At 43.0% G+C, this 13,949-nt stretch overlaps 1 protein-coding gene across 2 annotated transcripts; it reads right to left on the minus strand.

Moving 5' to 3' along the window:
- Positions 1 to 5,503: 5,503 nt before the first annotated feature.
- ptcd3 (pentatricopeptide repeat domain 3) lies at positions 5,504 to 13,868 on the minus strand. 2 transcript variants are annotated; one of them, XM_025898495.1, is made up of 23 exons: positions 13,735 to 13,868; positions 11,760 to 11,801; positions 11,557 to 11,598; positions 11,377 to 11,422; positions 11,214 to 11,282; positions 10,880 to 10,984; positions 10,621 to 10,744; positions 10,313 to 10,416; positions 10,057 to 10,218; positions 9,882 to 9,942; positions 9,329 to 9,411; positions 8,776 to 8,920; positions 8,643 to 8,693; positions 8,451 to 8,540; positions 8,313 to 8,341; positions 8,051 to 8,157; positions 7,842 to 7,920; positions 7,415 to 7,505; positions 7,210 to 7,295; positions 6,958 to 7,094; positions 6,831 to 6,872; positions 6,366 to 6,524; positions 5,504 to 5,659 (listed from the first exon to the last, which is right to left on the minus strand). In XM_025898495.1, the coding sequence occupies exons 1-23, from the start codon at positions 13,821 to 13,823 to the stop codon at positions 5,614 to 5,616; spliced, it is 1,989 nt and encodes a 662-aa protein (XP_025754280.1). In that variant the 5' UTR covers positions 13,824 to 13,868; the 3' UTR covers positions 5,504 to 5,613. The 2 variants fall into 2 exon arrangements, with proteins under 2 accessions (XP_025754280.1, XP_005456425.1); XM_005456368.3 differs by having other exon boundaries at positions 11,557 to 11,596; positions 11,749 to 11,801.
- Between the last annotated feature and the right edge of the window lie 81 nt (positions 13,869 to 13,949).

The following is a 13,949-nucleotide window of genomic DNA, read 5'->3' on the forward strand; positions in this document are numbered from 1 at the left end:
AGACAGTCATTTGGAATTTCTTAAATGATCCTGAGGGTTATGGAACGAAAAAGTCAAGTGGAAGACCCCAAAAAATTTCACCTGCACTGAGCCGGAGGATCCAATCTGCTGTCCATCAAGACACTGGACGATCCTCGACCCAAATTAAGGCTGTTACTGGTGCCGACTACAGCTTCATAACCATCAGACGGCATCTGAGACTGAAAGGCTTCAAAAACAAACGTCTTCAAAGCCCTCGTCTCCTTGAACGCCACAGAACTGACCGTTTGGACCAAACATGGGACACTGAAAGATGGAAGAAAGTTTGATTCTCTGATGAGAAAAAAATTAACCTTGATGGTCCTGATGGTTTCCAACGTTACTGGCATGACAAGCAGATCCCACCCGAGATGTTTTCTACACGCCACAGTGGAGAAGACGCCATAATGGTCTGGGTGTTTTTTCCTGGAACAATGGAGCTTCAGGAGGTGCAGGGGCGTCAAACTGCTGCTGGCTGTGTCCAGATGTTGCAGAGAGCATCGCTCATGATTGAGGGCCCTCGTCTGTGCAGTAACAACTGGGTTTATCAACAGGACAACTCTACAGTACATCCTGCATGTTCCCCTGATCTGATTGTTTCCAATAAACTGCATGCTCAATAAAATGTTTTGTCTCACTCCCATTTCTTCTTGTTGCATGTTGAAGCTCAACTTGGAACCTTGTTAAGATCCAACCATGCAAAATATGATTTTTTGCCATTTTTCAAGTGCTCTTAAACTTTTGATCCCGACTGTACATAGAAAAGTTCACACAAATTATCACTACTTCAAATTCAAGGTTTAAATGGAAGGGGCACTAGGTGATATTCATGTCTAAACATACTGATGTCTTGGTCTGAAAAAAAATTAAAAGTTATACATTATTTTTTACCACCATTTTTTACTGAAACAATAGCGACAACCAACCCTATGATGGGATTGGTTGTCACAAAATGTCAAAGCATCTTTAATTGTTGTTAGAATTAATTGCAAAAATGAAAAGTGTAGCCATTTTGAGCTGGCACCTTCAGTTCAATGGTTAGTGAAGGATTTTCACTAATGAACAATTCATGCAAGAGTAAAAGGTGTGGCCCTACACAGTGCCCTTGGTTTTGGTGCCTTGTAATGTTACACAATAATAGGATAATAATGTATATTGAATTGTTTCAAATACAACAGGGCAGCACGGTGGCACGGTGGTTAGCACTGTTGCCGCACAGCAAGAAGGTCCTGAGTTCAATTCCACCATCAGGCCGGGGTCTTTCTGTGTGGAGTTTGCATGTTCTCCCCGTGTTTGCGTGAGTTCCCTCCGGGTACTCCGGCTTCCTCCCACTGTCCAAAGACATGCAGCTTGTGGGGATAGGTTAATTGGATAATCCAAATTACCACTAGATGTGAGTGTGAATGGTTGTCTGTCTCTGTATGTTGGCCCTGCGACAGACTGGCGACCTGTCCAGGGTGTACCCCGCCTCTCGCCCTATGACAGCTGGGATAGCTCCAGCGCCCCCTGTGACCCTGACAAGGATAAGCGGAAGTGAATGGATGGATGAATGAATTGTTTCAAATACAACTTCAAACATAGCCCAAGATTATAACTGAAGTGACAAAGGAAAAAGTAGTTGAATTGAAGCATATTCCACAGAGCCACACAACAGCCTGCTCAGTCAGCTCATGTGATAGCGCTGATAGGACGTGAGTAAGCCAAACACACTCAAATTGAGTTTTGTTTGCTCTCCAGTAATGCCTGTGAGACACACTGACAAAAACACAAGGAAACAGAAAGAGATGTGGATAAGCAGGAGACGGGAGAGAGTCAGGAACAGACCGACTGACTGAGCGTTGTGCAGTTTTGGCAGGATGGATCGAATGCTTTAAACACATGTTTAGCTACACCGAACAGAAGCTCACACTTTGTGTCCACGTAAGGATTTTATTGCCCAGCCGTGCAGCCAGGTTTCTTCGTGGTGTGCATTAATCAGAGTACACAGTGGTAAGCCATTAAGCTACATTACACTGCCATGAGTTCACAGAGCTTAAATGAGGTGTCACACTAAGCTGGAAATTAAATATTATAATAAACAATAAAAAGTCACTTAAGACGTTTTGTTTGACAGGAAATTCACAGGTGCAGTGACAGACGGCTTCATCCAATGTCAGTGTGTCCTAAAGCTCCCTCACACAAATGCGGCCCAGATTAAAAACCTAAATCAAATCAATACCTGCTGTTCACCTGTGAGCAAGCACAGGCTCTCACACAAAAGGTGAGAATCACCATGGCAACTTACAGTAGAGAAAGCATACACTGTCTGTAATAAGGATGGTATCATCATCCAGAGACACATCATCTGTATCAGAATGAATGGAGCTGGGACTGATCAAACATCTGGAGGTTAGCATGTCAGGCACCTGAAACATTTTCCCATAACTGTAGCATACAGGTTTGATATACACATGTGGGCATTCCTCTTTACATGTATTTGAATATGACAATATATTAAAAGCACATAGACAACATGCAGTATGTGCACGAACCTTTTGGACGACATCACTGTAAGAGGGCGTTATTGCATATGTCAGCTGAAGTATTCTACACTTCATGACTATACTGTCTACTATATTTTATACTTCATATCCTAAACTTTTATATAGTCCTGTCTTTTTGAAAGAGACCAGGGATATCATGATATCTCTGTTCTAACATGTTGTGGCAGCATCATCAGTAACTCACATTATGACATCATCAGAATCTGTTGCAGAACATATAATACTCTAAAAAAGTGAGAACCAGGAGTGATTTATTTGTTACATTACAGGGTTGTATTATTATTCTTACTATTCACTTTTAATGATGTTCAGTTAATTATCTCTCTAGTTGTCTTTTTATCACAGTTAGCTATTCAACTTATTATTCAGCCTAGATTCACTTTAAAGTTAGTGTCACCAAGAGCACTCACGAATAATCGAAATAATAATCATAAAAAATAATCATAAGAATAAATAAATATAATAATAATTATGATAATTACTGCAATCCACTCCAATTTTATTTATAAAGCACTTTAAAATACCCAGCACAGGACCAAAGTGCTGTACAGAAAGTAAGTTAAAAACTATAGAATAAAAGAAAACAGCAAAAATAAATGAATAAAACACATAATACATAAAAAATTAAAACAGCCCTATAATAAAAAATGAGATAAAATAGCACAGAATCAACTAAAAACAACTAAAATAAAACTACAACTAAAACCAACATCTCACGTGGTGTCAAAGGCAGGGTAAAGAGCTGGGCTTTCAACAGTGATTTAAAAACCAGGCAGAGAAGAGGCCGGTCTAATCTCTAAAGGCAGATCGTTCCACAGTTTTGGAGCTGCTACAGCAAAACCACCATCTCCTTGAAGTTTACGCTCAGTCCTGGGTGCAATCAGGAGCAGCTGATCAGCTGACCTGAGAGAGCGGGTGGGTGTATAAGGCTGTAGCAGCTCAGAGAGATAAGATGGGGCTAGGCCATGGAGGGCTTTAAAAGCAAATACAAGAATTTGATAATGAATCCTAAAAGTACTGCAGTACCATTATATTTAAAGCATTACATTCAGTCCCAGCAGAAGACATTTCCTGCACTAGGTCACAGCTATTTCCTCTACTCCAAGCTGTAATTTGAGATGTCATCGGGCCTGAACTCTTCATTAAAATTCCTCCCATGCTTGGTGATTTCGATTTTCCTAAACCAAACTTCAGAAGTCACAGGAAGCTGACCTGATCATTTATGGACTCATCTCCAAATCAGAGCGCTGCTGCGTGGTCCGTTGTGCATTTGGCGGGTTCACCAACAGAGAGCTGTACCTACAGTTGCATGCTGTTTTGAGGTCAAACCAGTATGACCTGTGGAGTTTTTATTCTTTGCTCTTTTCACTGTGTGCCACTGGCAGAAGCAGCTGCCTATTATTTGCTGTCCTTCCCTTCTTGAGTAGAAATAAAGAGCCACTTTATGCCGTTTGACCTTTCCTGCTCTTGTTTTCTCGCTGTGCTTTGTCTGAGAAATTCTTTCCCTGCTAGAATCAGCGTGCCACGAGTGCCCCTGTCCTCCTCCTGCCGACGATCCTTTCCTCTCATGTCCCTTCATTTATCACACGCCAACAACCTGCTATTACCAGACTGAGGTATTAAAAACATCCTGTGTTTGTGAACAGGTTTGACCTCTGACCTCCGCTGCAGTACTGCACACTCATGCTGAGTCAGTTAAGGAGTGGGAGAAAAGAATGCTTCTACTTCCACTGTTGCTCCGGGCATTATTTGTATGTGTGCGTGTGTCTGTGTTTTTGCCAGGTATTAAGTATTTGGTTACATTTCATCCTTTAATCAAAGCAAATTAAACTCTGGTGTTGTAACTTTACACCCGTCCTGTTGTTGCAGCTCGTTCAGGGCACTTCTGTCCCTTAGCTACACCCACAGTCAGCATTAAATAGGTGAGTGTCATCAGCCAGATCGTTCAGGTTTGTTACAGAAGAAGAAATAAGGGTGAAGTGAGAGCATGTGAGGGAGGGTGTTTTCTCATGTCTGTCCTAAATCAGGTCCATCAACGATTGTGTTTGTGTGTATGTGGTGATAGGCTGTTCCTCTTGAGAACGATGCTCTGTCCAAAGACCACACCCATTTTAAAGTCCCCCCGCCACCCTCCTCCTTCTTCAGTCCACTTGTCCTTATTTGGTTGTGCTGCCAGCTCGGCTGATGATTGGTGGAGTGAAAACCATTTTGACTGAAACACACTCACGCTCGAACACACCTATGTTGTTCCCAGCATCTCCCACGTGCACACAGGTACAGACATGATGTGTTTTCTCTGTACTGATTGCAGCTAAAAATAAATTACACAATAGCAATAAAATTCAATAAGTAGTAAAGTTGTTTTTGAATTCATGAATGAATCTTTACTCCAAAAGTTTGCCCTTAAAAAGAGCAATGTTGGAATGAGATGGAATGATACATGAATGCATGTCAGACAGACGGCACGTCTTGTCCAAACACGCAGGACAGAAAAGCCTCAGTGTGCATACCTGATTCTGCAGGAACATCACTGTTTGAAACATCTGGAAGTTTCTTCTAATTATGCAGGAGGTCTATGAGGAGACACTGAAGAACAGCCAAAGATCCCAAAATAGGACATTTAAGGAAGCAGCTTATCAGTAAGTTGAGGAAGTTGTTTTGTTATCTCACACTGAATGCATCCCCCCCCCCCCACAGCCTGCACAGCTAATTGCCATGAACTGTAGACCATCCGTCCCTTGGACAGTAAATCTAGTGTTACAATTTATTATTATTATTATTTATTCATTTTGTAGAATCAGAAGAAGCATTTATACATTTCAGATGCTCTTCTTGTACTTTTATAATAGATTCATGCTGGCTCAAAACCTAATTTTCATAAAGGCAGAGCTGAAAACAATCAGGTAAAACAGCACCACCTAGTGACCAAACAAAAAACAAGGTGGGGTTCACATGTATTTATTTTACATCCACAGATAAGCAAAGCAAGTACAGACTCTATATGCATTTAGAAGATGTGAGTGTCACAGCGGGTCACTCGGTGTTGTCCCATTCAGTCAGACGGCTCTCCCACAGTCTCCAGCTCAGATAAAATAGCTCTGCAAGGGTCAGAGAGACGTGATACAGTGTTTAAGCATTAGCAGAATAAATGGGATTAGGAGCTATGATGTCATTGCTGGTGTCTGAAGAAATCATTCACCAAGTGGAAAACAATAGCTCAAAATTCATCCATCTATCCATCCAATACAACAAATGTTTTATGTCTTAAAAACACTTTTTGTAATAAATCTTTTGCAACTTTTAACTCATAATACTGCCCCCAGTGGTCAAAGTTTAACGGTGCCTGAATTTTCTAGCCCCGATTAACCACCTGCGTGTTTGGACAGATGAGATATTTAACCTCAAGAAAACTGTGCCAAGCATGGTGATGCATCACGCTCTGGGGCTGTTTTGTGGTCAGTGGAACTGGTACATCTGAGCAAAGGAAACAGACTTCCTTAGAAGTTTTGAGTATAGTCTCCAGCCACCTTGAACGCTGAACATAACTGAATGTTTCAGCAGCGCAGTGACCCCAACCACGGGTGGAGGGATGATGTAGAACATTTGGATTAGTCAAAACTCTGACCTCAGCCAGGATTATGCCAGGTTTACTGATATCAACCCATAAAATCTGGTAACAGTGTAACTTGATAAGGGCAGTTTAACCAAATATCCAATCTTGAGGTTTTTTTGTAGAAATAAAAAAAAAAAAATAAAATCTATATATCTATGCCGATATCGCTCTCTCTCATGTATCCTGTTTACCGTTGCTCTTCAGTCAGATCAAACTCAGCCAGTGCTCGCTTTGCCAGCCTCCATGTTGTTGGCAGGCAGAAGGCTGCAGACAGCTGCACCAGCTCCACTGCTTTCTGGGGGTCGCCGTCACTGTGGCACACTGACAGGAAGTTGTTCAGGAGCCCCTCGCTGTAGAGTAACACAGCAGGAAACAGAGTTACAGGAAACTCAGCCAACACAAGGGTTCGTCTGTGCAGGTTCTCACAGTAGCTTTGAGAGCTTGAAAAGAATAAACCGGATTTCTTTCAGTTTGTGAAGACATTTGTCTTCTTTTCAAACTCTCTACTAGCAGTTTTAAAATGTCCTCAATAAAGTTACACAGGTGAGGTTTTCTACATAAAAGCCAGCAATTGTTGTCCATGTGTGTCTGATGAAGCAGTGTGGGCTCTGTCATTGTCATCACTCATTATGAGTCTAGTCTGAAGTGAGACTTACGAAGGAACTCTGTTCCTGGCCTTGAAGAGCTGCAACATCTCCCTGCAGAGAAAAGGTGACATTAGATCGCAGTAAAGTCAGAATACAGTAACGTTCTCCTCCTGACACGTGCGGCTGTCGCTCTCACCAGGCCTGTCGGGTCTTGTTGGCTCGCAGCAGCAGTGTGGTGATGTGTGAGAGGGAGGCGGCGCTCCACTCTATACTGGGCCTCAAATCAAATACACTCTTTACATCCAGAGCACATGCTGCAAAGGACTCCTGAACCTGCAGGCAAAAGGCAGGCGAGCTCATAGAAACACACTCAGGTCGGCATTACTAGCTCGCTCGACATCACTCTCCTGATGGCGAAAACTGATAACACAAATGTCGTCAGACTGACCTCAGGACTGTGTTTCTCTCTGGCCATGAGGCCGAGCAGCTCCTCCACCAGATCGGGTTTGTTATCATGCCCGAGAGTCTTGATGTCTGAAAAAACAGCTCAATGTGACAGATCCTGACATGCAGAGGAAGGGGCTTTTTAAACAATCTATACATTGTCTACTCTTTATCAACATATGCACTGAACAATGTATCTTTGAACTCACCTTTCCATATAGAAGGCAGCAAGTCCAGGCGGCTGTCCGTGTCCAGGGCCTGCAGCAGGTCCCTCATTCCCTGAGGGTTGGGGTAGTAGAGCTACAAACACAGGATATAAGGAAAGGTAGTTAAAGCAAGGCTGAAGGTGAAATCTATTATTTTTTTATTTTTTGCTTTATAAGACAGAGACAGCCAAAGAATCTTCCCAAACAAATCAGTGTTTTTCCCTTTTTTCTCGACTTAGTGCACATGTGACCCGGATCAGCATTTATTAAATACTCTGATGGGAAACTGTTTCACCACCAGAGCTCTTACTGCAAAGATGACAGATTATAACTAACTGAGACATTACGTTCATATATTTAAATAGCATTTACATATATGCATATAATATAAGCATATGGAGCAGACAGAGAGAAGCAGACATGCACTGACCGAGGGAATGATCTGCTTGTACCATTTCAGCACCACATCAATGTGCTCCATCATGCACAGCAGGTTGAAGAAGCGACCACTGCAGAGGAGGGAGAATGGTTGTTTACCCCACATTTACTGCTTATAACGGGATCAAATACAGACTTCAGAGTGATTATACAGCATTACACGATCATATCGTTAGAAGCTAGCTGAGGGTTCCTACTTACTAGTAAATGCTCTGCTGGAAGGAGTCTCCCAGCAGCCTCCAGTTCTCCCCGACATCTACCAAACTCTGGATTTTATATCCCAGCTCCAGATCTTTACTGTCCAAACACTGCAAGGACAAAAAGCATGCACGCAGAAACAGGTCACGCTGTATAAGCATAGCCTCCTTTAATTATAATGTATGACTGATAATTGTGTCACCACTGATCTGGGAGAATCAAACACTGCCATGAGACTCAGTCGAGGCTCTAAAGCAGGACTCACTATTCTCATCGCGCTGGAGAAGAACAGAACTGGAGAGACAGAGAACACAGCATCAGTTTTACCATCCACATGTCCGCACGTTTGTTCTACCCAGACAAAAGGAAACATTTGCTAAATCTGTCGTGCACCGTGACATACCATCGTCGGGGTCCTGGCAGGTGAAGATGCGTCCCTCCAGCTCAGCTATCACCTCCTGAAGAATGTCAGTGTTGTTTTGTGCAGAGGAGGCTGGAGAGGAAACACATGGGGTGAATGCACATTTAAAGCATGCAGCCAACAAACAGTGCAGATGCCTGTGAGGGTCACGTGTAAGAGAGACTCCAGGGCTACCTGATTTGTAAAAGACTGCCAGGATGTGGTCGTAGGAGGCCAGGCTGGGAGCTGCACGCACACACAGTCAGAGGAAAAAATAAGACTTGCCTGTAAAACACCAGGTAATAAAACACACGAATGGCAGCGTTACCTATCCCCAGCGCCTTCATCTCATTCAGAGTGTGCAGAGCTTGTGTTTTGGCCAAGAAGCCGCAGCGTCTCAGAGATTTGAGGACGCTGTTGAAGGTCAGCAGGTTAGGACGAACTTTCTGCTGATTCATCTGGTTCAACAGCTCCTGCAGACAGACAAGGAGACGCCACTGTGAATATTAACTAGGAGACCATTCAGAAAGGGTCCGATGGAGAAGAGAGCAGGAAGACTGATGAACTATTAGCTTTGAAAGGTTGGAAACGACCAAACTACCAGTGCAAAGATGGCAGAGGATCCGTCGGTTATAATTCACACAGCAGACAATATGACAACATGACATCAACACGACACAGAGGGAAACATCGCCTTTTGCAAAGGAACACCAGCTTTAAAGCTCCCAAACACAGACTGTGTGTAACGATCTAATTTAATGTAAACATATTAAATGTTGTATGTAAATGTGAAACCTCTTTAACACAGTGTGTGTGTTTGTTTGTTTTAAATACAAAAGCGTTGTGCAGCAGCGATCATACATCAGTGTGAAAGGTCTTACAGCAATGAGGTCCCATCGCTCGTTAAATTTGTCTCGGACGTCTGGAGCTGCTGAGATCAGAGCACTGAAGATGTGGACATCAGCTGAAGGTAAAAGATTGGGTTATTAGTTAACAGATTACAAAAATATATAATGTATAATCTATACAAAAATACATAGTATATGGACAAAAGTACTTGGCCACCTCATTACACCCACAGAGCTGCTCAGCCATGGAGCTGCTGGTGTTGTGTTGAATTCAAAGATTAAGAGTTGTGGCCCAATACTTGTGTCCACAGTGTATACAGCGTGTCATCACAGGTCAAGAACAACACCCACAGTGAAACCGTGAGTCAGGCTATAAGAGTCCTTCAGTTTTTCCATCTTTGATGAAACAACATAGTTCCTTATCACCATTAGAAGAAACAAAATTCATTCAATTTAAGTTCAAGATTCATTTAAATGATGAGAAGAATAACTACACGAAAGGCCACATGATTACTAGAAACAATGACGTGACCTTTACACAGTATTTAACCAAAGCAGTGACATTAACCAAAGCAAAGCAGCTCACCTGTCAGCCTGTTGTTAAGCATATCTGTGTACATGCTGAAGGCCTTTGCATAGGCTCCATGCTGTGGAGACACACACACAAATGCATATTAGGTAGGATACAATAAAATGACCCTTTCACTGCTGTTACAATGCTGCAGGCCTGCTTTTAGCCCATGACTCTGATGCACGCCTACCTTGACCATGCCTCTGATGAGAGCAGAGTAACAGCGTGTATCCCGCTCTGGCAGCAGGTTAAAGATTCTCTCTGCATTGTTGTTTTCTTTCCAGGTGAACTTCAGGAAGTCTGAAGCTCGGCGGACCCGTGCTTTCCTTTTCTTCAGCTCCTCTCCGAATTCCTACGGAGCAAAAACGCAGAAGTATCCTGCAGTGTTAATGTGCATCCTTTTCATTGGAGCAGCTACTTTAATGTTACGTCAGGCGGGAACTCACTGCGTCGTCCGTCTGTGGCTCCCCGTCCTGGACGGGGTCCCTGTCGCTGTAGAGACAGATGAGGTCCAGCAGGCTATGGGTTGTTTCCATGGAGACAGTAGTGCCTGAAAGAAAATATGCAATAAAACATTTTTAAATGTGAAGCTTTGAGCTCCAAAGAACTTCTGCGGACAACACACCTATACTACTGATGCACACAATAGCAGAGTTAATAAGTATTTGGAGTACAGCTTTACGATATTCATGGTGTGTGTGTGTGTGTGTGTGTGTGTGTGTGTGTGTGTGTGTGTGTGTGTACGCGCGCTTACCAGCTTGCAGTAACTGATCATACATGTCAACAGCTGCTGTAACTTTTCTCAGGGTGATCCTTTCCTTCAGTGCCTCCTCACTCACCTCCTCAAGACGCAGTGATACAGTCTCTGGCATTAGACACTACGCGCGCGCACACACACACACACACACACACACACACACACACACAACTGCTGAATGAAAAGGAACCGCACAATATGAGAACAGCACTACACTACATATCCACACCTCCACACACTGTTGTGCATTTCTTACGGGTATATGAGGTTCTGCAAAGTCTTTGGTGAAGAGTTTGGGGTTGTTGTTGATGATGAATTTGGCTGCAGATCTGCCCGACTCCTGAGAGAGAGAGAACAGCTTCTGCAGAGACACAGAGAGATGCAGCAAAATGCACTTAGAGGTGTTTATAAAATAAAGCTGGTTTGTTAGGTCACTCACAGAGTAATGAGCAATACAGGCAAAAAACTCATCTGTCTGCATTACCTGATCTAAGACTCTTGAAATGAATGAAATAAAAGGAGAAACTCTCTGATGTAACTAACATTGTCCCCAAATATAGCTACAAGCATAAAGATACGTTTTAACATACAAACTCAGTAGAAGTCCTGGGAGAGAGGTAAGGATCATCCTGGAATTGGTAGGGATATGCTGTGGGATCCTGCAGGGGGAAAGAAAAGAAAAGGCAGTCAGCAAAGAATCCAAGCTAAAATCCAGCTTCATGAATACAGTGAAAAATGTGAAGGTGCTCTCACCCTGCTGACAGTTGAAGCCAGCGCCTCCAGCACTGCCTCTTTGCTCCTGTTTGATAAGGAAAAACATGATTTTAATGCCTCATTTAAACAACACTTTTAACAAAAGCTGTGTCATTTGCTGTGAGCATGACGTTTCCTTAAGGCTATAATACTCCACTTCACGGTCAGATCAGCTCATACCATGTTTTCTTCCTGGGGATGATAACGGACTCTGTCGATTCTGCACGAGACGTGAAGATTAAAAATGAAAAATCAAAGCTTTGATGTAATAAATACTGCTTTCAGTTCGATATTTTCCTGCTCAACTAAACTCATCAATGAAATCCTCCCAAACGCTTCCTGACTAATAAGCACTGAATTTATATCATTTACCTTTATTGGCTTCTGCAGCTTGCTGTCGTAGAGCTGAGGTCCAACCGAAGCCCCTAGAAGATAATTTGTCAGTTTATTTTTTCCCATCATTGTTACACTTCAATCTAAAAACACAGCCAGCGCTACACCTGCTTTAACTGGACGATGTATCCTCACAGGTCTGTCGGCTGAACTTAAGCTCTCCTCTATCGACCCCAAAATATGTTTCACTTAACAGCGGTCTACTTTATTTTCCACTAACATCAACACGACAAATCTCCCTAGAATTAAACTGTTAAGTGTTTGGGTTGCTTTGCTCAAGTCTTAATATTTATCTGTTGTGTCACGTCATTTTTGTGCTGGCTAAATGTTCAAAAAAAGATCAGTTATGTACAAAATAAACAACAATTACATAAATTGTAATTGGCTAATAGTTATTTGGTAAAGCTAGATCAGTATCGACCCAGAATATCAGTCGGTGTGTCCTTACTAGTTAGACATTTAACATAGAGCCACCATCTGCTGTATATATGGTAAATACTACAGTCTTGTAAATAGTTGTGTCAGAGCCAAATCTCTGGATAAAATATGTTTTTTCGGCATTCTTCTTCTGGCTGTTTCCTTTAGATCAGCGGTCCCCAACCTTTTTTGCGCCACGGACCGGTTTATGCCCGACAATATTTTCACGGACCGGCCTTTAAGGTGTCGTGGATAAATACAACAAAATAAAACTAGTACCGGTACCGAAAAAAAGAAGATTTATTCATAACACACGTGAAAAGACCCAGGAAAACCGAGTTAACGATAAAAACGATAACAAAATGACGCTGAAAACCGATAAAAACCCTGAAAACCATACATTTCACACCTGAGCCTCAACTCTCGCAGCCCGGTACCAAACGACTCACGGACCGGTACCGGTCCGAGGCCCGGGGGTTGGGGACCGCTGCTTTAGATGCAGATAATCCATCACAGCATCTCACTCCATCTCTAGTATCCTTTTCTGTCACACCAACCCTCTGCATTTCTCTGTGGACTCCATCTCTTCCTGCTCCCTGGCAGCTCTATCTTCGACATCCTTTGCCCAGTATATCCACTATCCCTCCTCTGCACATGTCCAAACCATCTCAACCTTGTCTCCCTATTTTGTCTCCAAACTGCTCTACCGCTCTAAAAAAGATGTCAGTTCTGCCTCCTGTCACCATCCATCGCAGCAGGTCTCACTATACCATCTTTGAACCTTCCCTTCCATTCTTCTGTCACAAATCACCCCGACACTTGTCTCCACCCGCTCCACCATGCCTGTACTCTCTTCTTAGCCTCTCGTCCTCTATCCATTATTCTGGGTGGTTGACCCCAGGTATTTAAATTTGCCCATCACTACCTCTACACCTTACATCTTCACTGTTACACCTGCCTTGCTCTCATTCCCACACTTCCTGTCTAACCTCAGCTGACTTTTGTGAAAAAGGAAACAAAAACGCTTTCACGGTGGTGTGTATCAGTCACATACTGTACATCTGGTATCGTCCAAGAGTATTGGCGAGACAGCACATCAGTAAGGCTCTGCCACGGTTTCATCTGTGACCTGCTTGTTTGCAGAAGGTCCTCCAAGCAAACTCGGACATTTCAGCTGTTACATTCATAAGTCATAGCTAACATCTCAGCAGTTTATTCAGCACTTCTAGCTCCTTGTGTCAGATATAGTCATATGTGCCGAGGATTACAAAAGGCAGTTTACTGGTTGAGGGAAATGCAGGTGTGACGTTTTAGTTACTATTTTCCTCACTAATGTAGACATTTAAGAATCCGTGCTGGTAGCTGGTTAGTTGGGGCTTCACACGTCTAGCAGCTCTCTGATGTAAACGACTTGATGACATGACCTCCTGTCAGACGGCGCTAGCTGCTGAAGCTGTCGCACTAATGTCGCAACCAATAAATAACACAACATAGGAGACGAATGAATAACACCCGTGTTTAAAATAACCATTTATCAACTCGTCCTACCTGTGGCCCAACAGCTGCTCGAGGTTATATAAAAGAAATCGTCCGTTTCTCTGCATAGAGTGCCCTATGTGCCTACCGGGCGCCGCCATATTGCTACAAACTGAAGGATTCTGGGAGGGACGAAACTATCTGTGCTAAGACGAGGGGGGTGTTAAATAACAAGTAGTGACATTTTGGAGGATATAGTGCACTTTTCCCTTTCACATAGAACGAAA

Source organism: Oreochromis niloticus, linkage group LG2 (genome assembly GCF_001858045.2).
Source record: "Oreochromis niloticus isolate F11D_XX linkage group LG2, O_niloticus_UMD_NMBU, whole genome shotgun sequence".
NCBI classification, from domain to species: domain Eukaryota; kingdom Metazoa; phylum Chordata; class Actinopteri; order Cichliformes; family Cichlidae; genus Oreochromis; species Oreochromis niloticus.